Genomic DNA, 22,179 nt, shown 5'->3' on the forward strand with positions numbered 1-22,179 from the left:
TAAGTATGCTACATGGTACAACTTGCATAAATATTAAATGGAGGGTGGATAACAACTCAGCATTGTTATGAATTTACAATTTTACCCCTACTTATTTCTTCAAAGCAAAGGTAAGAATCTAGCACAATGACAAAGGAAAAAGTAAGGAAAGGCAGACATGATCACATGCCGTTCTTGAAACTTTAAGGGCATGTTTGGTTTGAGAAACATGTTCGACTCATTAAGTATGAATGATGTTAATAAAATATTTTTATTATTATTTTATTTTTAAATTTATATTGTATCGATTCTTTTAATGTGCTGGATAATATCATTCTTTATTTTCATATTTTTTTATTTTCATTGAAACATAAATAAAAATTAATTTTTTATTATAATTAAAACGAATTTTTGACATTCAAAACTTTAAAGCCTAAGATCTTAATGTTTTTCTATTCTTCAAGTTGGAAATAAAAAAATCATCTTTTAACCACCCACCCAGTATTCTTATTATCTTACACCAATTCGTTTATTTTTCCTTTAAAATATGTTATAAAAACTATTTAATCATCCATAAATCTGAATCTTTTTTGTTAAAGAAAATTTTAAATTTTCAGTAACCAAACATGTCCTAAATCAAAAAACTTCTCTTTCATTTGTACGTCTTGTCAATTTGCAACAAAAGAAGAGAAAAGTTAATTTAACACGTATATATATATATATATATATATATATATATTTATTATTTTATTTTTAATTTATCTCAAGCAATTCACCGAAATAATTGCGAAAATTCGTTAGAAAATCAAAATTGAAAAACAAAATCACAACCAAAAGAGTAAAAAATTTATTGATAATTATAAAATAATTATTACTATATGGAAAATCTTAATCAAATTCAATTAAATCGAGTATCTACTTTATATAAGCAACGACCTTAGCGATAGCACGAGTGTTCCATGCGGCCGACCCAGCAAAAACACAACAAAAGCTGCAAATTTTTACTGCGTTACGAGTACGGCCAGTAGTCAAATACGGTGAAAAAGCGATTGCACCATCGCGTGAGATTTTATTTACCCTTTTATTTACTGCCCCTCAAAAAATTTGCGATTCCCGCAACAAATAGACTAGACTCTGTCGCTCCCTCTATTTCGTTGCGTCTCTGTTTTCTTTCTCTCTCAAAAACGATTCAAACTTAATTCACTGTTGAAAGCTAAAACCTCCATTTTTTTTTTCAATCCCTTTCGATTTTTGCATGCCTCGGCTCTGCTCTGAATTAGGTGCAAATCTCCATTTTTATCATCGTTTTGGAAATTTTTTACCGCGCGGAAGACTTTTTGTTGAGGAGATGAACTGCATTATCGTATTTCTCTAAGAAAGTTTCGGCATCAGATTTATATTCTCCGTTTTGGATTCGTTGAAGTAAGTGTTTTTCGTTTAACGAATTGATCGGTTGCGTTAATTACTGCTTGTTTCCGTTGATTCGAGAGTTAGTTATCGGTTAACTATAGGATTAGGCGTTTCTCTAATGCGTTTTCTTTTCTCTCTTTTTTTTGCTGTTCCTGTTTGGTTGCCGAGAAACGATTTGTTTTTGCTGCTTCAACTAAGTTTTATACTTCGTTTTTTCTTGTTTAGTTTCGCAGCTAGGAAAGAGGAGTCAAATTTTGGCATCGAATATTGTGCGGACGGTTTATTTGTCGATCATATATCTGTATTATATGCTAATTTCGATGTTTTTAATATAATAATATTTAACAGAAATGAGGCTTATAAATTATATTTTTATCTTTTATCTTTTATCTTTTATAAATTTAATCTAATAAACTAATTTAAAAATATTATTTGTTTATTTTTTTTTATTTTTTCTGATTTTTGATCTTTTTCATGTTTCTTGAGATGTAAGAAGAGAGTATTACGACTCGAACTTATAATTTCTGTATAGACTTTTTGAGGTTTAGTACACAAAACCTTTACTCTCTTGTTGTAGATAATGTCCTTTTGGGGTTCTTTAATCTCTTGGTAATGTGGATGATTAAGCCTCCTTGTGTTTAACTTGGTCAAATGACTAGAAGTAAAATATCTTGTGGTTTTAGTTGTTGATTGTGAAGATTATCGAAAAGGGACCTTGAACTTGCATAGATTACCAAGGATATGGTTGTTTCTAGGTAAATAAAAAAGGCTTAGTTTATTGTTGCAGTTATGTTTCTCTAGGAGATTGACTGAGTTTCAATCCGTTATCAATATTACCAAATTCCATATGCAAGGCATGGATAATTTACATGTGGCTTGGCTGTTGATAAATTGTTTAATTTTATGGTTTTATAGTTGATATTTTGCCCTAGCTTCTGACCTATCTTCATTTGTTTCTTTTACAGGTTGAGAAACTTTTCTTGGGCTGTACTGTAGCTCAAGAAAAATGGTATTCTTTAGTTTTATTCTTTTTTTTTTCAAAATTTTTGTGCTGTCATTTTAATATCTTTCCTATATTTCTTAACAAGGTCTCATTTATGAACGAGACTTAGTTTTATTATTAGGCAGACTAAAAGAAATGAAATGGATTATTCTTTAATTATTAATTCGTTTTTTTAATGTATTCTGATATCATGCATGGTGTGTTCATCTGTAATTTGTGCAGAATGGTAACAGTTCTGGTGGCGGTGGTGATAATTTTGACTGGGATACTGAAGATGAGCTGGAAATCGATAATTATGCTATCGCCTCCCACTCAGGGGTGACAATTCCTACCGGAGAAGCTGTTTCGGGCTCAGCAGAGGTACATGCTCCCCAATGCAATTAGTGCATGTGCCATTCTGGAATAGTGTTGCAGTTGCAGCACTAATCAGGAATTTACTTGCAAATTGTTTTAATGGTTATAAAGATGGTGTGTGATGGAATTTTCTTTGATTTGTAATTTTCAAAGAAATGTTATAGATTTGGTAATTATCAATAATTGATGAGTTCCTATGGGAATTAGTTGAAATAATGGAGCATTAGCTGACCTTTTAGGCAATTTTTACTGGAGGCCTCCGTAAATTTGCCTCTACTTTTCATGTACTGCTTTCTGAACTTTTTCTTCTATAAGGAGCTTGAATCTGTCATTGATATTCAGTTTAGTTGGTGATATAACTGATGTGCTTGGCTTAAATTTTATTGATTAGCCTCCAGTGCAGTAAAAATTTTGCATTTATTCAGTGAGCTTTACCCTTTTGACTTCAGCATCTACCCTAATTATGCTCAAATATGCTACCTATATTTGCAGACAATTAATCTTCTCTGTTATAGTTTCTTGAAACTTTTCCAGGCATATAATGGTGAAGAAAAAGTAATTTTGTAACTAACTCATGGTTAACTTTTACTGTCTCAAGGCAAGCCTGTCTGCAGATTCTTCCAATTCCAAGGTAATTGATCATTTTGTAGGAATGGGGTTTTCGAAAGAAATGGTTGCCAAAGCAATTGAAGAAAATGGTAAAGCTTCTTGGACGTTTTTACTTAGAGCACAAGGTTCAACCTTAAACTTGTTTATAATTCTGCTTTGACTATTGTCCAGGAGAGGAAAACTCAAATTTGATACTTGAAACTCTCCTTCACAACTCGGTGAGTTCCAAGATGCTTATAGGGTACATGAATCATGATGCTAAAAAGTTGCTGCACATGCTCTTGGCAGAATTTTTACTGTTAAATTTAGTGTAATGCAGATTTTATAACAATATTAATACTTGATTCCCCTTTTCGGTTTGAAGGCAAGCTCATCGCCTAGTTCTTCCAACTCCAAATTGATAGATCATTTTGTAGGGATGGGGTTCTCTGAACAAATGGTTGTCAAAGTGGTTCAGGAAAACGGTAATGGTCCTTTCTCATTTGATTAGACATCAGTTTTCATCTCAACAGATCTGTGATCCTGCTCTCTATATCTTCAGGAGACAGAAATACAGATTCCATATTGGAGACTCTATTGACGTATTCAGTAAGTTATACACCTTAACCTTGTTTCTAGTCCCTTTGTTTAGTGGACATTATTCTGAAGCACAGATTTGTATGGGAGAAAAACCTGTTTGTTTGAATAGGAATTTTGATTTTGATGCAATAGCAAATGTACATATTCAATGGTTTAGGTGATATTTGCAAATCTTCACCAAGTAGAATTGTCTTTGCAAGTTGGTGGAGTGTCATGCAAGGGAGTTGTTTGCCCTCTCTGTGCCGTCATGAATGACCTGTTTAAAATTTTCAGGCCCTTGAAAAATCTGCTCCCATCCAGCAACATGCTGATTCTGGTAACTGCTCATCAGATTATGAATGGAGCTTTCTGTATGACTTTTCAGATATTGATAGTTCTTCTGAGAATGAGGTATCTAAACTTCAATGTTACATTTATTATTTCATTTGCTCAATTTTTAGACATATCTATTTTAGTTTTAAAGAGCTGCTGTGTTTTTTATTTTTCTAGCTGCATGGATGAATAGAATGTGGTCTTCAGTCATTGCATTTGCATTTATATAGATGCTGTAATTTAGCTACTGAATAATTATCTATATTACAGAATAACAGAATTTTTAATCGTAGTTTAGTTGCAGATGATCCATGTATGTTTTTGCTTTTTATATTTCTATGTTCCAGGAATTCATGAATCCTGATTCTGATGAGGAGAGTAAATTGTTGTTCTTGACAAAAATGGGGTACTCAAAGGCTGAGGCTTCAATAGCTATGGAGAGATGTGGTATGTGTTTCTTTGCACATTATTGTTGTTGATAGTATAAATTATCAAAGTTTCAGTTGGAAAGGAAAAGAATCCCAGGAAGTTCAACCGTATTTACCTGCATGTATTGAAGATGCTGAACTTTCATATTTGTCATATTACAAAAGGAAGAAAATAAGTTGTCATTTTTGTTCTACTGCAGGATATAATGTAAAGGCCAAGTATTATTTTTATCATTCATGATTATAAGGTGTCCAAATTGCAACTTCCAAAGCCCGTGGATGGTTTGAGCTTTTTAGACAAAAGGAATGAATTTGCCCCAATGGCTTGTAGAGAAACCCAAGTGTTAAGCTGTGAACATTTTAGGTGGCACCCCTGGGCTTCAAACTATATAGGAGAAGATTTTTGTGATACTTTTAGGTGTAATCCTAGGGCCTTATCTAAGTTGTAAGAGGTGGAGTGTAGTTGTTACATCAGATCATACCTTAACATTAACTCTTTAAATATTTCAGGTCCAGACTCCTCAATTGCAGAGTTGACAGACTTTATATCTGCTGCTCAAATGGCTAAGGCTGCTGATGCACTTTTTCCCCTTGAAGACAAGGTAGGTTTTTTCTTTATTCTAAGAATTTCTAAATCTTTTATAGCTTGTTCTTTTCTTATTTCCTTTTAATTAACAGTATATGTCAATTTGCTCTAGTTTTCCTTGTCTTATTTTCAGTAAAATTTACACCAATAATTTTCCTTCCGATTTAACAGAAGCCATTCTGCAATGACTCTAATCACAAAAAGAGGCGAAACTTGGACTATGATTTGTGGAAAAAGAAGAAGCAGATGAAGCTTCAAAAAAGGCTTCTTGATGGAGTTGATGATGCGATTCATCTTCCAAATCCAATGATTGGTTTTGGGGTCCCTACTGAAATAGTCCAGATAACTCATAGAACACTTCCGGAAGCCGCTATTGGGCCTCCTTACTTCTACTATGAGAATGTCGCACTCGCTCCAAAAGGGGTTTGGCAAACCATTTCACGTTTCTTATATGATGTGGAGCCAGAATTTGTTGATTCAAAGTATTTTTGTGCTTCTGCAAGGAAAAGGGGCTATGTTCATAATCTGCCATTGGAGAACAGATTTCCCCTTCTTCCATTTCCACCTCGCACCATACATGATGCTTTTCCATTAACCAGGAAATGGTGGCCTTCTTGGGACACAAGAACAAAGTTGAACTGCTTACAAACATGCACAGCAAGTGCAAAATTGACAGACAGGATCCGCAAGGCACTTGAAAATCATGGTGATGAGCCACCTTTGACTGTCCAAAAGTTTGTTCTTGATGAATGCCGAAAGTGGAATCTGGTCTGGGTTGGAAGGAATAAGGTTGCTCCACTTGAACCTGATGAAGTGGAAATGCTTTTGGGGTTCCCTAGAAACCACACAAGGGGAGGAGGAATTAGTCGGACTGATAGATATAAATCACTTGGTAACTCGTTCCAGGTGTGTCCCTGCTTTTTTATGTCCTTTGGCAAATCCTTGTGTATTACTGGTTTTACAATATGTGAATGTCATCAATGTAGCAAACTCTGTTACATGGACTTGGCATTTAAGGTCACTGTACTTGTATGGGTATGTGTCTGACACGGCTTTGAAGATATGGATGTGCCCTTTTTGCCCTTTGCCTAGCTACTGTTGCGATAGTAAGAAGAAGAAGAAGAAGGGAGAAATGGAGGGAGGGAGAATTTTGTGACTGGGTCACATGACTTGGAATAAAAGGAGAACAACATTCAGCACAGAAAAGAAAAAAGAGGAGAGATTTGGTTAAATTAAGGCTTTCTTTTAAATTTTGCATGGCTTATAATAAAAGGAGAATGGCGTTCAGCGCAGAAAAGAAAAGGAGGAGAGATTAGGTTTAAGTTAAGGCTTTCTTTAAAATTATTGCGAAGGTTTTAAAGAATTTTCTTTTTGTTTTTGGATAAGGGTAAATAAAAAGAAATCTTATTTGTATAAAGTATTACACACACACACATACATATCCACGTACCTTTATTTTGCTTTTGGATCCTTTTTAGCTGACTCCACAAGTCCAAAATTTTAAGCAAAAGGCAAGTCAGACACCTGGATACATACCATTTTCAGATGTTCATAACCGAGTCCATGTAACTTAGGTTGCAAATAATTATAGAATGCTAAGTGTTTAAGCATTTCAAGTAATAACTAAATTTGAATTAATTCTTTCTTTTTTGCTTTTCCCGTGCTATTTCCTACCTTTTTGGGGTAATTCTTTGGTCTCAAGATACATGAAGTTCATGCTTGTGGTGCTTTGCTTATACAATAATTTATTTCAGGTTGACACAGTGGCTTACCATCTCTCAGTTTTAAAAGACATGTTCCCCGGTGGTATCAATCTCCTATCGCTTTTCTCTGGGATTGGTGGTGCAGAGGTTGCCCTCCACCGGCTTGGTATACCTTTGAAGAATGTTGTATCAGTTGAGATATCAGAAGTAAATAGAAATATTGTTAGGAGTTGGTGGGAGCAAACAAATCAAAAAGGGACTTTGATTGACATACCAGATGTGCAACAACTGAATGGTGATCGGTTAGAGCAATTGATGAACACATTTGGTGGATTCGACCTTGTTGTTGGTGGGAGTCCATGTAATAACCTTGCAGGTAGCAACAGACATCATCGAGATGGACTTGAGGGTAAAGAATCGTCCCTCTTCTTTGATTATTGTCGTATACTAGAACTGGTTAAATGTATATCGGCAAGGAATCAATGATTTCAGTTGAAGGAGCATATTTATGGATACTTTCTTCAAAATTATTTTTTCTTGCATCCTCAATATTGTCCGAACATAACATTGGAATAATGACGGAAATTTTTTCCAAATCATGTTTAGCATCAAATTCAAAGAGAAACGAATTGTTTAAAATTGATAGGAAAGTTGTTGGATATAGTTTTGACTAATATATTTGTCATTGTGTGTCTTTCCATTTTACTTGAGTATGCTCATGGTTTGAAGCATATGAAGCTTGAGCCATTTGTGTGTTATGCCACCCAGAAGGCTATTATTAATTAAGATGGCACTTTCCTTCATATCAGAAGATCATATTGCTTGTTGTAGATGAGTTGGTGCACTTGTGCTGTAAGTGTGATGTGTTTTTCTGTCCTCTGCCCTGGATTAGGAAAGATATGCTGTGTATTTGTTATATCTGTCTGCTCAGGTTGGACAAATGCAGTCAAGGCTTTCTATTTGCCTCTTGTTCTCTGATGTGGAATCGAATGTGTGTTTCTGTGAGTTCCTCAGAGGAGAAAAATGCTTTATGGTAAGATTGTCTTGTTTTGTCGGGATGATAAAACGAACATGATCGGTAGTGAGGAAATGGTCGTAATTTCGAGTTTCTTTTTACTCTTTGTAAGATCATGGTTCATAGGATCTTGTTCAAAAACAGGTTCAGCAAAGTTTAGCAGTATTTGTTTCATAGGCTGGAAGCTGAGCCTGTAGCTTTCCTGGCCTGGGATTCTCACCACCATTGCTGCAACTCAAATCTTCTCAAAGAGCAACTTGAGCTTAAATGGGCTTGGGATTTGAATAGGCCTAAAGAAAGTCGCTTGTGCCTTGTTGTCACGTTACTTGGTTCTCACGTCGGCTGGGCTTCTATTTCCTCGAAAACGAAATGACGAAATGCTTGCTTGAATTAGACCCCACACGCATTCGATTTCTGTCTTGGTCCTAACCTTGAGGTAGATTTGAGTCAAATCATAGGTTATTCCGAACAAATAAAATTTTTATTTACGAATCCAATTAGCATAAACCCAAGAATATGTTAATTATATGATGTGAAGATTAGTACAAAAGCAATAAATAATTATAAATATATTAAATAAAAGCAATATTTATTTTTCCAAGTTTAGGTAAGATTTTAGTTATGGCAATAGAAAATAAGTTGTCTTTTCCTGAACAAGAAACATGGAATTCCTTTATTGGCAAATCCATTTATGGATATATTCACATAAAAAAAGCCAGGTGTCCATGTGCATGTAACTTCGATTTTAACCACTGCCAAATTTTTCATACATTATATCACTGGATTTACAATTTTATAATATTTACTATTTAGAATAAATTTTAAGTTTTGAATATTTCATTTATAATTTTCTAGAAGATTAAAAGATGTACCCAAAAACGTTTTTTACATAAATTATTTGTAATAGTTATTTGATGCATAATAAATATTTTTTTAATACATAAAATAAAAACAAAATAATATTTTTTTTAAAAAAATTGTTAGTTGCTATAAATATCCACCTTTGATCGTCCTTTTCCTTCTCCTCCTCGCCTCACTTTCTCTCTCTACCCTTTTCTCTTCAATTCACAAGACACGGCAAAGAGAGAAGATAGAGAGAGACAAGGATCCAAGAAGAGGCAAAAAAGCAAAGAAAAACTTAAATTACCAGAGCGAAAGCTAATCTCGCTTCATCTTCCCTGAAACGACAGCGTCAGGTACTTCGATCCTTCAATTCTCCCTGAGTTTCTCAGATCTGAATTTTATTTTTCATATTTTTGGACTGCCCATCTCGATCCTTTCAAAATATCGATGAAAAGGGTTGATTTTTTGGGTTCTAAATTCTGATTTATCGTTTTTATTTCCGATTTTGTTTTTTGGATGTTGCTTAAGTTAGGGTTAGGGTTAGGGTTATGATTGTTTATTAATAAAATATGATGAGAAAAATTCGGTTTTCATCTTGGTCTTGTATCTGGGATCTGATTGGATGTTATTATTGGAGTTATTTCTTATTATTTTTGAAGTTTTGAGATTGTTTGAGCTCCGTTTTTATGCCTTTTAGGACATATTTGGTTCTGGGTGTTTAGGATTGTTAAGCTTTTGCGTTGATTTTTGTAGCTGTATTTTGTTTATTAGTAGGAAAAGGCAGTTTAAAGGTAATTTACGTAGCTCAATTTTTGTTTTGTATTGTTTGGTTTGGCGTGGAAGTTATTTTCTTTTATATTCCTTTAATTTCTTAGAACCCAAGCTCTTATTTGCTTTAAGGGTCGGTTTGTTGTTTCTTTTGCTATCTATTTTTTCACATTGGTTTATTTGCTTCCTACAAAGTTATTTAAAATGCAATAGTAAATGATAAAACGTGAAAATAACAATTGATTAATAATAAGCATATGACTAAAATGCAACATCAATTTTATATAAGAGTAAATTCATGGTTTTTGGTTCTCCAAGAAATTTACCTTCAGAGTTTATCATAATGGTTCCTTTTATTAGTTTATCATTTGTGTATTTAAGAATTTTTTGGGTTTGCAGATTTTCATTGGTGGCTTTTCTTGCTATGGCTGCCACTGCGACTGCCTCTTCTGCTGGACCACGATATGCTCCGCCAGACCCCACTCTTCCCAAACCATGGAAAGGCCTAGTTGATGGTAAAACTGGTTATCTCTACTTTTGGAATCCAGTAACCAATGTCACCCAATATGAGAGGCCTACAAGCATAGATTCTGTCCAAAAGTTTTCTGCTGTGCCTATAAGTTCTTCAGTTCAAGTTCAGCAATCTTCTGAAGGGCGTCGTGGGTATAGTCCTGACAAGGAGAATGATAGGTATGGAAGAGGCAGCAATGCTGTATCAAAACTTGAGCCAGTATCAAGAAGTAACCAGGTATTTGTTCTAGTTCTGTCCTCTAAATCTGATTCTTGATTGGTCCAGTTTTTCTTGTTGCCCTTACTTAAAATTGAAAAATAGTACATTTGTCTTAACTTGTTGAGTCCCGTTTCTCTCTGGTGGGTAAACTGTTCAGTTTTGTCACATTTGATTTTGAGACCTGGATTCATGTCATTGATTATTGTTTACATATTATCCCTAGCTACTTGTTTTCTTTTATATTAGACTATTAAAATTTTTAAAGCTTGGGTTTTTCGAAATTACAAAAGTTCAAGCATCTGAAGTGGGAATTTATGAAAGGTGTATATCTTTTTTCTTCTACGTAGGATTAATTGTTTTGTCTTAATTTGCAATAGAATGCAAGAGGTGGACCAGTTCATTCCCTTAATACCCCTAATGGGACTGCCAGCTCTTTGATTGGAGGATCTTCTACTAGGGGACATGGATCAGCAGCTGCAGGAAGTAATATGTCTAGTGATGCTTATCGTCGTCAGCATGAGATAACAGTAACTGTGAGTATCTAGGCGACAATAAAAATAGTATATTAATCATCTCACTTTTCTATGTGTATTCAGAGAGTTTGGCTTCTTAGAATCTCATTGTGCTTGGGGTATCACTATCGCTTGTGACTCAAATTATTTTTCCCTGAACTCTTGTCAGGGAGATGCAGTGCCCGCGCCTTTTACATCATTTGAAGCTACTGGCTTACCTTCTGAGATACTTCGAGAGGTACGCTATTCTGATTCTCTTTCATTCTTTTGGTCTTTATGCAACATTGGTGGACTTGAATCTTGTAAGTTAGTCGAACTATGCGAGTTGAATGTTTGTTGTGCAAAGTTCTGTGATTGCTGGAGGTCCCAATCTTGAGCATCAGACTCATGTTAATTCTTTTGCCATCTTTACTTTTTGTCGCAGGTGCGATATTTGCTCCGTGGAGGAGCTAATGTCGTACGCTGTGGTGCCCTCTGTGGGGGGCCTTGCATATAATTTGGGGCGCCCTTATATGGTGGACCAATTTTTGGGAAGGGCTTCTGAAAAGTCCAAGTTCGTGGCCAGGACTGCCGTTGGTGATGATTCAGTCTGCCACTCGGTCCAAACGGAAGAAGAGGCCTCCTCCTGTTCCAGCTTGCATCAGCAAGCATTGGCCGCATGCATATGGGGGATGATGCTTCTTCTGGCATAATCCTTTCCTCTATAAGTCCTAAAAGAAAACCAACCATAAGTCTTGAGGGCAGTGCTTCTGCTCACGGAGGTTGCTGGATTTTTTTTTGCTTTTAACAGGTACATAATGCTGGGTTTTCTGCCCCGACTCCAATTCAGGCTCAGTCGTGGCCAATTGCATTGCAAAGTAGAGACATAGTGGCCATTGCTAAAACAGGATCTGGGAAAACATTGGGTTACCTGATTCCTGGATTTGTTCATCTCAAGCGTTGCCGTAATGAACCTCAAATGGGTCCAACTGTGCTAGTATTGTCACCAACGAGGGAGTTGGCTACTCAAATACAAGATGAAGCTCTCAAGTTTGGGAAGTCATCAAGAATTAGTTGCACGGTATGTTACCATTCTGAGTCAGGACTTCAATTTGTTTAATTTTTGGTTTTCATTTTTTCAGTGTCTTCCAATTTCAATGATAAATGTTTATAATTTTTTCTACGGATCATCCACCAATAATTTTTTAACTTAGAAGTCTTTTGAAGGTGAAGGTAGAATCATGATTTTTTACTGACTGGAGTTGTCATATGTTTCTGTGCAGTGTTTATATGGAGGAGCACCAAAGGGTCCTCAGTTGAGGGAGATTGAGAGAGGAGTAGATATCGTGGTTGCCACTCCTGGCCGATTAAATGATATTCTAGAGATGAGGAAAATCAGCCTCCATCAAGTTTCTTACCTTGTCTTAGATGAGGCTGATCGCATGTTGGACATGGGTTTTGAACCTCAGATACGGAAGATTGTGAAAGAAGTGCCTACTCGCAGGCAGACTCTCATGTACACGGCAACATGGCCAAGGGAAGTCCGGAAAATTGCAGCAGATCTACTGGTAAATCCTGTTCAGGTCAACATTGGCAATATTGATGAGCTTGTGGCAAACAAGTCTATCACACAGGTTTGAACTCCACTACTGCTAATTCTGATTTTGTTCTAGCAAATTTGGGATTTTTACCGTTATATAATAGTAGTTATGATTGTACGTGGCTTTTTTATGACATAGTTGCCAAGAAATTTAACGTTCTGTTATCTTGCAGTATGTTGAAGTATTATCACCAATGGAGAAACACAGAAGATTGGAGCAAATACTGCGCTCCCAGGAGCCCGGATCCAAGATTATTATTTTTTGTTCAACCAAGAAGATGTGTGATCAACTTGCTCGCAACCTTAGTCGCCAGTTTGGAGCTGCTGCCATCCATGGAGACAAATCTCAGGCTGACAGGGACTATGTGCTGAGTCAATTTCGCACAGGGAGGTCACCAGTGCTTGTTGCTACTGATGTTGCTGCTCGGGGATTGGACATTAAAGACATTAGGTAGGGATTGGGATTTCCGACGCATAGTTCCATTGCTTTATACGTCTATAGCTTTTAAAGGAGCAACTTATGTTAATGCTGGACACTCTTGGTCCTTAATGTTTTCTTGGTGACTTTATTACATCTGCTGTGTAAATATATTGTGGTAATGGTTAAACTAATTAATCTTTCACAGGGTGGTAATCAACTATGACTTCCCTACTGGAGTTGAGGATTATGTGCATAGGATTGGGAGGACTGGAAGGGCAGGTGCAACCGGATTGGCTTACACATTCTTTGGTGATCAAGATTCAAAGTATGCTTCAGATCTCATCAAAGTTCTAGAAGGAGCAAACCAGCGGGTTCCTGCAGAACTTCGTGACATGGCTTCGCGTGGTGGTGGGATGGGAAGGCCTAGACGTTGGGCCCCCAGTTCTGGTGGCCGTGATGGGGGACGTGGCGGACGTACTGATTCAGGGTACGGAGGAAGGGACAGTGGAAGGGGTGGTCGAGGAATATCTACATCCTCCTCTAGCTGGCATGAGAGAAGTGGAGGACGTGGATATGACCATGAGTCTCGTGACAGGTATGTTGGTGTTTTCTGTTTTTTTTTTTATTTTTTTTCTGTTTTGGATACGTTAGGGGGTCAATAAGCTTGAGCTATACAGCATCGCTAGTGCTCTACAATCTAGTTAAATCCATCCTCCCTTCATTGGGTTTAAACATTAGACTTACAAGTTGAAAGTCCCAAATACTAACTCTTAAGGTGGCTCTACAGGTTGAAAGGCCCAAATACTAACTGTTAAGGTGGCTTCTTGGTAAAGTCTCAAATACTAACTGTTAAGGTGGCTCCTTGGTGATACATATAGCTGTTTTTTAGTTTATTTTGGTGCTGCTTTTAAGGGTTTTTTTTTTTTTTAGGGGGGGGGGGGTTGGTTGTGGTATGGGCAACTGTGCAATCTTGAGTTTATATCTGTTGTTTACTGGGGTTTGGAATTTTAATAATATAATGTTCTGTAATTGCTGCCGGATTTGTTGCAGAGCATTGTGCTTCTTTTTGAAAAGCAGAGCATTATTCTTCATGGCAAAAGTATGGATGGACATGATTTCCCACACCATGCTTCAGTAGTGAATTTAGAAATCATTGCAATCTTGGAATGGAACTTGTTTAAGTTCACCTATGTTATTAACCCTGTTGTTATGTATGAGCAGGTATGATCGTGGTTTCCATGACAGTTATGATAAGGGACGGAGTCGGAGTCGAAGTCGAAGTCCTGCAGGTTGGAGTGATCGCAATAAAAGCAGTGGCCGTGACCGCAGCCGGAGTCGTAGCCTGGACAGGCATGATAGAGCTGCTGGACGTGAACGTTCCCCAGCGCGGAGTTTTCATGAGGCAATGATGAAACGTAGTCGGTCATCCCCACCACAACAGCGTGGGCCACCTTTTGGTAATGAGAATTCAAGGGAACACAAAAATTTTGTGGCTTCGCGGAGCCCTCCTCGTGAGAGGTCAGGGTCACCTTATGGTGGTGGTAATGGAAGGGACAACTTTGGAGGATCATACGGTGATTCTCAGAAGGATCGGGGAAGATCAGGATATGCTAATGGGTTTCGTACAGGTTTTGGAGATGAGGAGGAAGGTATGATTCCAGCTGATGAAGATGGGATAATACCTCCCAATGATCATTGATCTCCTTAATGTGAGAATTGAGGGATTTTGGTGGTTTTATCAGGCCTTCTGGTGTTGTCTACTTTCTCGGTTTTGGTTTTAGTTATATGTGGCCCCAAGCAAGGGCAGTTTGCAGCAGTGAAGGCATAGAAGTTTCAGAAATTGACATTACGAGGCATTTTTTGTTTTTTTCTTTGATATTCTAGTTTCTAGTGTTAGATGACTCAACCAGGAAAGTTTAGAAGTATTTTGGTGGGAGCTTAAAAGAAGGGGAAGGCAGAGTTGAAATGTAATGACGTGCAAGGATGAACCTTGAGAAAATCTTTTGATGTATTCGTTGTGTAATTCTATGAAATGTGAAAGGATAGCTGTTACTGTGGCGCTGCCAATATAGTTAAAAAGCTAATTGGATTTAAATGTTTGCTTCCAGGTTGCTACTCTTTTCGTATTTTCTGTCGTCAGGAATGAGCAATTAGTTTGTCTCCTCTGCTGCTTCGGTTTGTCGTCCAAGTGGACCCTCAATTCTCCTCTTTCCCCTGCTTCTTCCAGATTGCCTTTTCAGTTGGAGGATGTTTCTCACTTCTGCCCCTTTATTAATCCTAAAATCGTAAAATCTTATTGAAAATCGAACCTTACTAATATAGCACTATTTACGAACTACATGAATCTGTTATTAGTTTACAAAAAAGAAGTTGATTAAAGTGATGAAGGGTGTGTTGAATGTAAGGAGGATAAAAGTTTGAGTTTTGTAAATTCTAAGTTTTTAAAATATTATATATGATAATAATATTTATCTAGGGTATTCTAAGGGTGATATCGAAACTTACTGGAATCTGAAATTGAGTATTAAAAGCATTATCTGAATTTGTCTTATAACTAAATATAAGGTATCCGAACTATAATTGAGTTGAATGTCGTGGATACTCATATAATAACTCATTTACATTTTTAATCCAAACGGAGTGTTAATTATTATTCACTTTACAAAAGAGAATTAAAAAATCAAAAGTAGAGTGAATACGATTTTGAAGGACATTTGTCCCCATCAATTTCATTAAGTCTATTAATTAGTGACATATTAAGTGAAATTTTAAATCATATAACAAAGTCATAATGTTTCAAAAAGTTCTTGAGCTATTTTAAAAAATTCAAATAAATTTTTATTCTTCTATTATAAAATCAAGCCTTATGTTTTTATTTTAAATCAAATAGATCTTTATGATTAATTGTTGATTAATTATCATTAATTAAAATAATGTCATTAATTTTTATACTCACGTGATGCTGACGTGGAAGATGAAATTATAATAAGATCATGTTATTATTCATTATGATATATGAGTATACTATGTGGCATAAAAAATGAAAAACGTCATTTTATTAGTCAATAGTTAATTATAAGGATTTATTTGATTTAAATAAAAATATAAAAATTTGATCGAACAAATAAAAAAATAAAGATTTACTTAAATTTTTTAAAATAATTTAAAATATTTTCTTGGGTATTACATCTATAACAAATTACAAAAATTTGGTGGGAGGGCTACCATATGGCATCCTTCCAAGTCCCACCTAAGTTGTTTTTTTTTTTTTTAAATATCTTTTTTATTTCTTTTTTTTCTTCAAAAAAGTTGAGTGGAAGAGATGTCATGCGGCATCCACCTAATTCAAATGTTAAGCTTATTTGATTCAAAATAAAAATATAAAAACTTGATTGAATGTAAAAAAATTTTTATTTGAATTTTTATGGATAATTTAAGAGTTTTTTTCTAAAGTATTATGTTTTCTAAAATTTAATGATTTTGAAACATATGTGAGATGAACAAGGTGAGACGATCATAATGCAATAAAATATTCACCTACCCCCCTCAATTTATCCTTTTTGTAACCAAATAAATAAATAAAGATATAATATCTAAAAAGTCTACAAATTATTTAAAAAAATTTAAATAAGTCTTTATACTTTTATTGTATTTAATCAAATTTTTATATATTTATTTTGAGTCAAATAAATAAATGCATAATATATAAAAAAAACCCTTAAACTATTAAGAAAAATTCAAATAAACTCTTACACTTTTATTATCTTCAATCAAGCTCTTATATTTTTATTTTAAGCCAAATAAATCTTTATATTTTTATTTTGAGTTAAATAAACTTTTATAACTAATAACTGATTCAGTTAAAATGTCATTTGTTATTCATGTCGCTTAGCCTTGACGTGATATATTAATATATTATAATTGATAATGATGTAATATGTTGATTTATTGTAATTAATGATGATGTAATATGCTAATTTGACATAATAACTTAATTATGTGACATTTTTCATTCTTCACAATAATGCTATGTCGGTATTATGTGGATATAAAATGATAAGTAGTATTTTGACTAATGAAAATTAGTCAATAATTAATTATAAACACTTATTTAATTCAAAATAAAAAAAATAAAAATTTAATTAAACGTAATAAAAAATAAAAATTTATTTAAATATTTTTACCTATTTTAAGAGTTTGTTTGAACAATATCACATTGGTGCCCAACACTCGAGCCATGGGGTTAAACTTGAACCATTGGTTCGAACTTCGTACCCATGACATTGTAATTTTAGAAAACATAGTCTCAGCCAAAAAGACAACCTAGGCAGCCATACAAAACACGTGACAATTCCTACAAGAGTTGTTGGAATTTGGAAACTGACTCTGGCTAATCAATTTGGACGGTATCCCACGTTTTAATTTTTTTTTGTATAATTTCATTTTCGATATTCTTTACATATGGATTCATCTATCTTCAAGTTAAAAGAATTTTGATGCAACATTTTCCAGCTAAGAATTAGATTTACTGCTACAATAATGTAGATAAAGAAATATCAAATTACCAAAATTTTTACTTTTAAAAGACAAATTTAGTCCCTATTTATCTAATAGATATTAATTTTTTTTACTTAATCAAATGGATTTATTCTATTATATACAAAAAGATTGATACAAAGTCAGATTTGTGTTATAATTAGACAGATCAAAAACAAATTTACCAGCATCCCAGTAAAGAACTATTTGAACACTTTACAAAACAAAACATAAATTAGATATTAAATTACTAAAATTTTGACGTTCAAACTACGAATTTAATTCGCACCTGAGCATTTGACTCATTGGTTGATATATGATCTCTTTGCTTAAAGAATAAAGTTTGAATCACTTCTTTTTCAATTATGAAAAAAAAAAAACCTACGAATTTAGTTTTTTCTCAATCAAATAGATTCATTTTCATTATGTATAAAAAATTATATAAAAACAGGTTTTATATCAAAACTAAGCAGAAGATAGATAGCTACCAACATCCCAATAAAAACCAGTTTGAATATTAATTTTACAAAACAAAACAAAAAAGGATATTAAAATGACCAAAATTTTGACTTTCAAAAGACGAATTTAGTCTATATTTATAAAAGGAACACATTAAAACCTAGTCATTATTGTTCTTAAGACTACGGTAAATTTAATGAAAATTTGTATTTATAACTTGGTAACAAAGTTTTTGCTTCTCACACACTTCAACAACCCAAGTCTTGGAGTGAAAGAAGCAAAAAATTGGAGTGACAATAGAACTAGAGGTGACATCCCAAATCCAACACGTAACTGTAAATTCCTTCGTCTTCTTCTTCTCTTTTTTTTTTTTTTCAAATTTATATTCAACAGAATTTTGGCACAAATTAAATAGAAATTTATTGAGGGTCATTTATTAAGCTTAAAATGGAAAAGCATTAAATGTTCAGTTACAAAAGGGGAGAAGTGCTTTTAGTGTTAATCCTTGACACATTGCCAATTTCATTAGTCATGGCCTTCAACACCAACCCCTCCCCAGGTTTCGACCTAACCATTCCCTTATAAGGACAAAACTTATGGTTTCAATAACCTTTGTTTCAAATTACTTTACTACCCCTTACTACCAAAACAAACAAAAACCCACATTTTTTTTTGGTTTACCTACCCCGTACAGTGATGAGGAACCAAAATAGTGACAAGTGAGAGTGATCGTTATTTTTTAATTTTTAATTTTTTATTATTATATAAATAAAAATTTATAATCTTTTAATCACTCTTTTATATAAAATCTTGAATCCGTCACTGTTTCATATATACATAGACATGTAATTCATGAAAATTTACTATTTATGACTTAAGGATCTTATCTTAGTTTTTTGGGTTCAAAAGTTCATAATATATACTTAATTTTTCATTTGTTGTCCCAAGAATTAAAAGAATGAAGTTAGTGTTAATGGAGGATTTGACTACACTTGACATATTCTTTGGCTTTGGTTGAGAAAATAGTACAAGAGGATTCATAAAGAAGAGGTACCCAAAATTTGTTCGCTCACAATTAGTTGGCAATTATAAAGGCTTAGAGCAACAACGCATTGAAAGAGGGTATTGAAGACAAAGGCGAAAATCAACATGCAAAAATGAGCACACCCCTAAAATAGCCAAACTCTCTTGAATTCAATGGGGCCCCACAACACAAAAGAGAAGAGTGAAAGAGTGACCCCACCTTGAGCAAATCCTCTTCCACAATCACAACCGTTTGATTGGTCCTAAAATTTGTATAATCTTAGCTTTTGATGCCCATTAAAGGGCTCTAAATTTGACAAGAAAAAGAAAGGAGATGAACCCAAAAGAAGAGAGAAAAGGGAAAAGGAAAAATGATGGGGTTGAGGGCATTTTTTGGCTTGAAAAGAATCGAAGGACCTCTCCATGTCTTCCACGTATCGTCTCAATTTGTCCGAGAATTTTCCCTAAAATACAAATCCTTATAACGAACTAATGATTAACTGGTCCCTTTTGCCCTTTGCAACACTTAGGCTTTGAAGCTTAACAGTCACAATCAACTTTCAATATCAACCCTTGCCTTGCCATTTCATCAATGGCCTAGAATGTTGCCACGTATTCAAAGCCTTTCTTTGCTCTCTTCTTTCCTTTCGTTTTTATTTCTCCAATTATAAAAAGGCCCATAGGAATATAACCCATTAAAAACCATTTATAAACCATTATAACCCTTTCAAAAACATTAAACCACCCTCCCCTTTCTTGAGCTTCTCTTTCTCTCGACTGCATGGAGTTTGAAACAAGCCTGAGAGAGGATTTCCCTTTCCTTTCAAACCTTTTCTCTGATAATTCTCCCCTGAAACCTGACTTCGGAAATGGTTTTCCCTTGGATGGTTCTTCCTCTTCCAAAGGGTTGCTTCACAACTTTATCCTTCCTGATCATAATCACTACTCCCCCAGTGTCAACAATGGTTCTCTCTTGAATCCATACCATTTTCATCAATTTCCCGCTGAAGGGTCATCAAGGAATCCCTTCTTCGGGTTTTCCTCGACATGCACCGATGCTTTCGAGCCTTATGTCAATGGATTTTCTAATGATCTCAATGCTTACATCCCTTCCTTGCCTTTTGCACCAGATGGTGTCAATAACAATGGCTTTTTGCAGGGTTTTCAGAGTGAAGGCTGCTGGGATTTTTCTCAGAAAGTTCCACCTCAACCCCTGCAGCCTGAAACTCAGACTACTTATCAGCCTCTGATTTTTCAGGATCAACATGGAGCGGTGACTGCTAAGGTGGCTGATGAAGTCTCATGCGTCACCGGAGATCAAAATGGGTATCAGGACAAAGTTGATCAGAAGAAGAACAAAAGGTTCCTAACCAGGAGATGTTCCAAAGCTCCTAAGAAATCTAATATCATCAAAGGCCAATGGACTCCTCAAGAGGACAGGTAACACACACACACACACAAATTTCTGTTAGTTTATTTGTCTTCTAGGAAAATTCATTTTGTTATATCGTACTTGATTAGGGTTTTGAGTTTTGTTGTTTTAGTTATATCTATGAAGATCTGATTATGCCAATCTCTTTTCCTAGACTGCTAGTGCAGTTGGTAACAAGGCATGGAACCAAGAAATGGTCTCTGATTGCAAAGATGCTGAATGGGAGAGTGGGAAAGCAGTGTAGAGAGAGATGGCATAACCATCTAAGGCCTGATATCAAGGTTGGTTTTTTTTACCATATTTTTCCCTTTCCTTTCCTTCTTTTATCTCCCATTTAGACATTAACCATACACATATACATACATGATCATGTGTATATTCTTACATACCTGTGTATGTATGTATTGTGTACATACGCGTGTATACTTTTTTGTTATATATACATTCATGCATACTTATATATCCATACATTGTATGCATACATGGCCATGTATATAGTATTTCACTTTTTTTTTGATTTTGAGAATTTTATGTATAGTATTGTTTTCATTGACACGCGGTGATAAATGAATGAAAGTTAACACGTCAGATTTTTTGTTATTGTTATATATCTGTTGACTCGTTTTGTAAAGTACTTGAATACTTACCATGTTAATCACTTGTCCTTATCTGCATGACAACGCATTCTCATGCATGCTGATGTGTGCTAGGTTGGACCGGGATTTTATTTAATTAGATCTTATCATCAAAATAAATTGTGAAATCCAAAGTTAACTAAACGAGACTAATGTCCATATATAGGTGTTTCTGAAGATAAGCACGGCCAATTCATTCTCTTACAAAAATTTTATAATTTTGAGGAAGGAGATGATTATAAATATTAAACCTTGTTTTATCAATGTATATACAATCCATTGTGTTGGACAAAAAATTTCATGCCTTAAAGTTCAATTAGTATAACCATGCATGTAATTGGACATGCATTATTCCTTTGGTAGGACAAATTATGTCTAATTTAAATGACATTATTTATTTATTTATTTTATATAATCCTGGAAAAAGCAAGTAGATTATTCTGATAATTCACCCTTTTTCTATTGCATGCAACAAAAATGCCTTGCTGTGTTTGCAGAAGGATTCGTGGAGCGAAGATGAAGATAGGATTCTGATTGAAGCACATAAAGAAATAGGGAACAAGTGGGCTGAGATTGCCAGGAGACTACCAGGACGCACCGAGAACACTATAAAGAATCACTGGAATGCAACCAAGCGAAGGCAATACTCAAGGCGCAAAGGCAAAGACTCCAACCCCAAGGGCGCCCTTTTGCAAAGCTACATCAAGTCTGTGAGTTCAACCTCGACCCGAAAGGACAAAGGGAAAAGGGTCATGGAAGCCAATGCTCAGATGCTGATAAACAACAACCCAGCAGCAACAAATCCGCAAGTAGTTCAAGTCCAAAGCTCAGATTTCAACCCAAAGGATTGGCCAGTTGCGGTTTACAATGCCCAAGCTGATCATCATCAGCCCATGAATTTCTCTTTCGACGCAAGTGTTTTCGGTGAAAGCTGCACCGCCAGCTTTGAATCGATGCTCGAAGAGGTTCCTTCTGGTTCTGTTGTTGAAGAGAGCAATGCCGTCATGGATTTTGAGCTGCCCCTGGAAATGGATTCCGCGAAGAAGGAGCTGGATTTGCTGGAGATGATCTCTCAAGGAAATCTCTAATTAGCTGCTTGCAAATTGCTAAAAAACAAACCTTCTTTAATTTGGATAAAAACAAAAAGTATTTTAGCGAGAAAATGAGGGTGTAATTAAGTAACAAACAAGGTTACATACATGCACGCCATTTTCTCGTGACTATATCTATATAGGGTTTATAAGTACTTTAATTTGCTTGTTA

General features: G+C 34.9%; 3 protein-coding genes across 3 annotated transcripts; all 3 read left to right on the forward strand.

Moving 5' to 3' along the window:
- LOC18600783 (DNA (cytosine-5)-methyltransferase DRM1) lies at nt 997-7,637 on the forward strand. The gene is made up of 12 exons (XM_018120159.1): nt 997-1,401; nt 2,355-2,398; nt 2,615-2,752; nt 3,345-3,444; nt 3,527-3,573; nt 3,720-3,819; nt 3,897-3,943; nt 4,208-4,324; nt 4,594-4,693; nt 5,185-5,276; nt 5,432-6,166; nt 7,015-7,637. The coding sequence occupies exons 2-12, from the start codon at nt 2,396-2,398 to the stop codon at nt 7,447-7,449; spliced, it is 1,914 nt and encodes a 637-aa protein (XP_017975648.1). The 5' UTR covers nt 997-1,401; nt 2,355-2,395; the 3' UTR covers nt 7,450-7,637.
- On the forward strand, nt 9,000-14,938 carry LOC18600784 (DEAD-box ATP-dependent RNA helicase 46). Its single transcript, XM_007031450.2, has 9 exons — nt 9,000-9,174; nt 9,989-10,337; nt 10,697-10,852; nt 11,001-11,069; nt 11,622-11,891; nt 12,094-12,444; nt 12,584-12,861; nt 13,037-13,426; nt 14,053-14,938. The coding sequence occupies exons 2-9, from the start codon at nt 10,014-10,016 to the stop codon at nt 14,528-14,530; spliced, it is 2,316 nt and encodes a 771-aa protein (XP_007031512.2). The 5' UTR covers nt 9,000-9,174; nt 9,989-10,013; the 3' UTR covers nt 14,531-14,938.
- Nucleotides 19,631-22,066, forward strand: LOC18600785 (transcription factor MYB98). The gene is made up of 3 exons (XM_018118945.1): nt 19,631-20,289; nt 20,436-20,562; nt 21,414-22,066. Exons 1-3 carry the CDS (start codon nt 19,631-19,633, stop codon nt 22,002-22,004), a joined length of 1,377 nt encoding a protein of 458 aa, XP_017974434.1. The 3' UTR covers nt 22,005-22,066.

This window comes from Theobroma cacao, chromosome 4 (genome assembly GCF_000208745.1).
Source record: "Theobroma cacao cultivar B97-61/B2 chromosome 4, Criollo_cocoa_genome_V2, whole genome shotgun sequence".
Classification (NCBI taxonomy): Eukaryota; Viridiplantae; Streptophyta; class Magnoliopsida; order Malvales; family Malvaceae; genus Theobroma; species Theobroma cacao.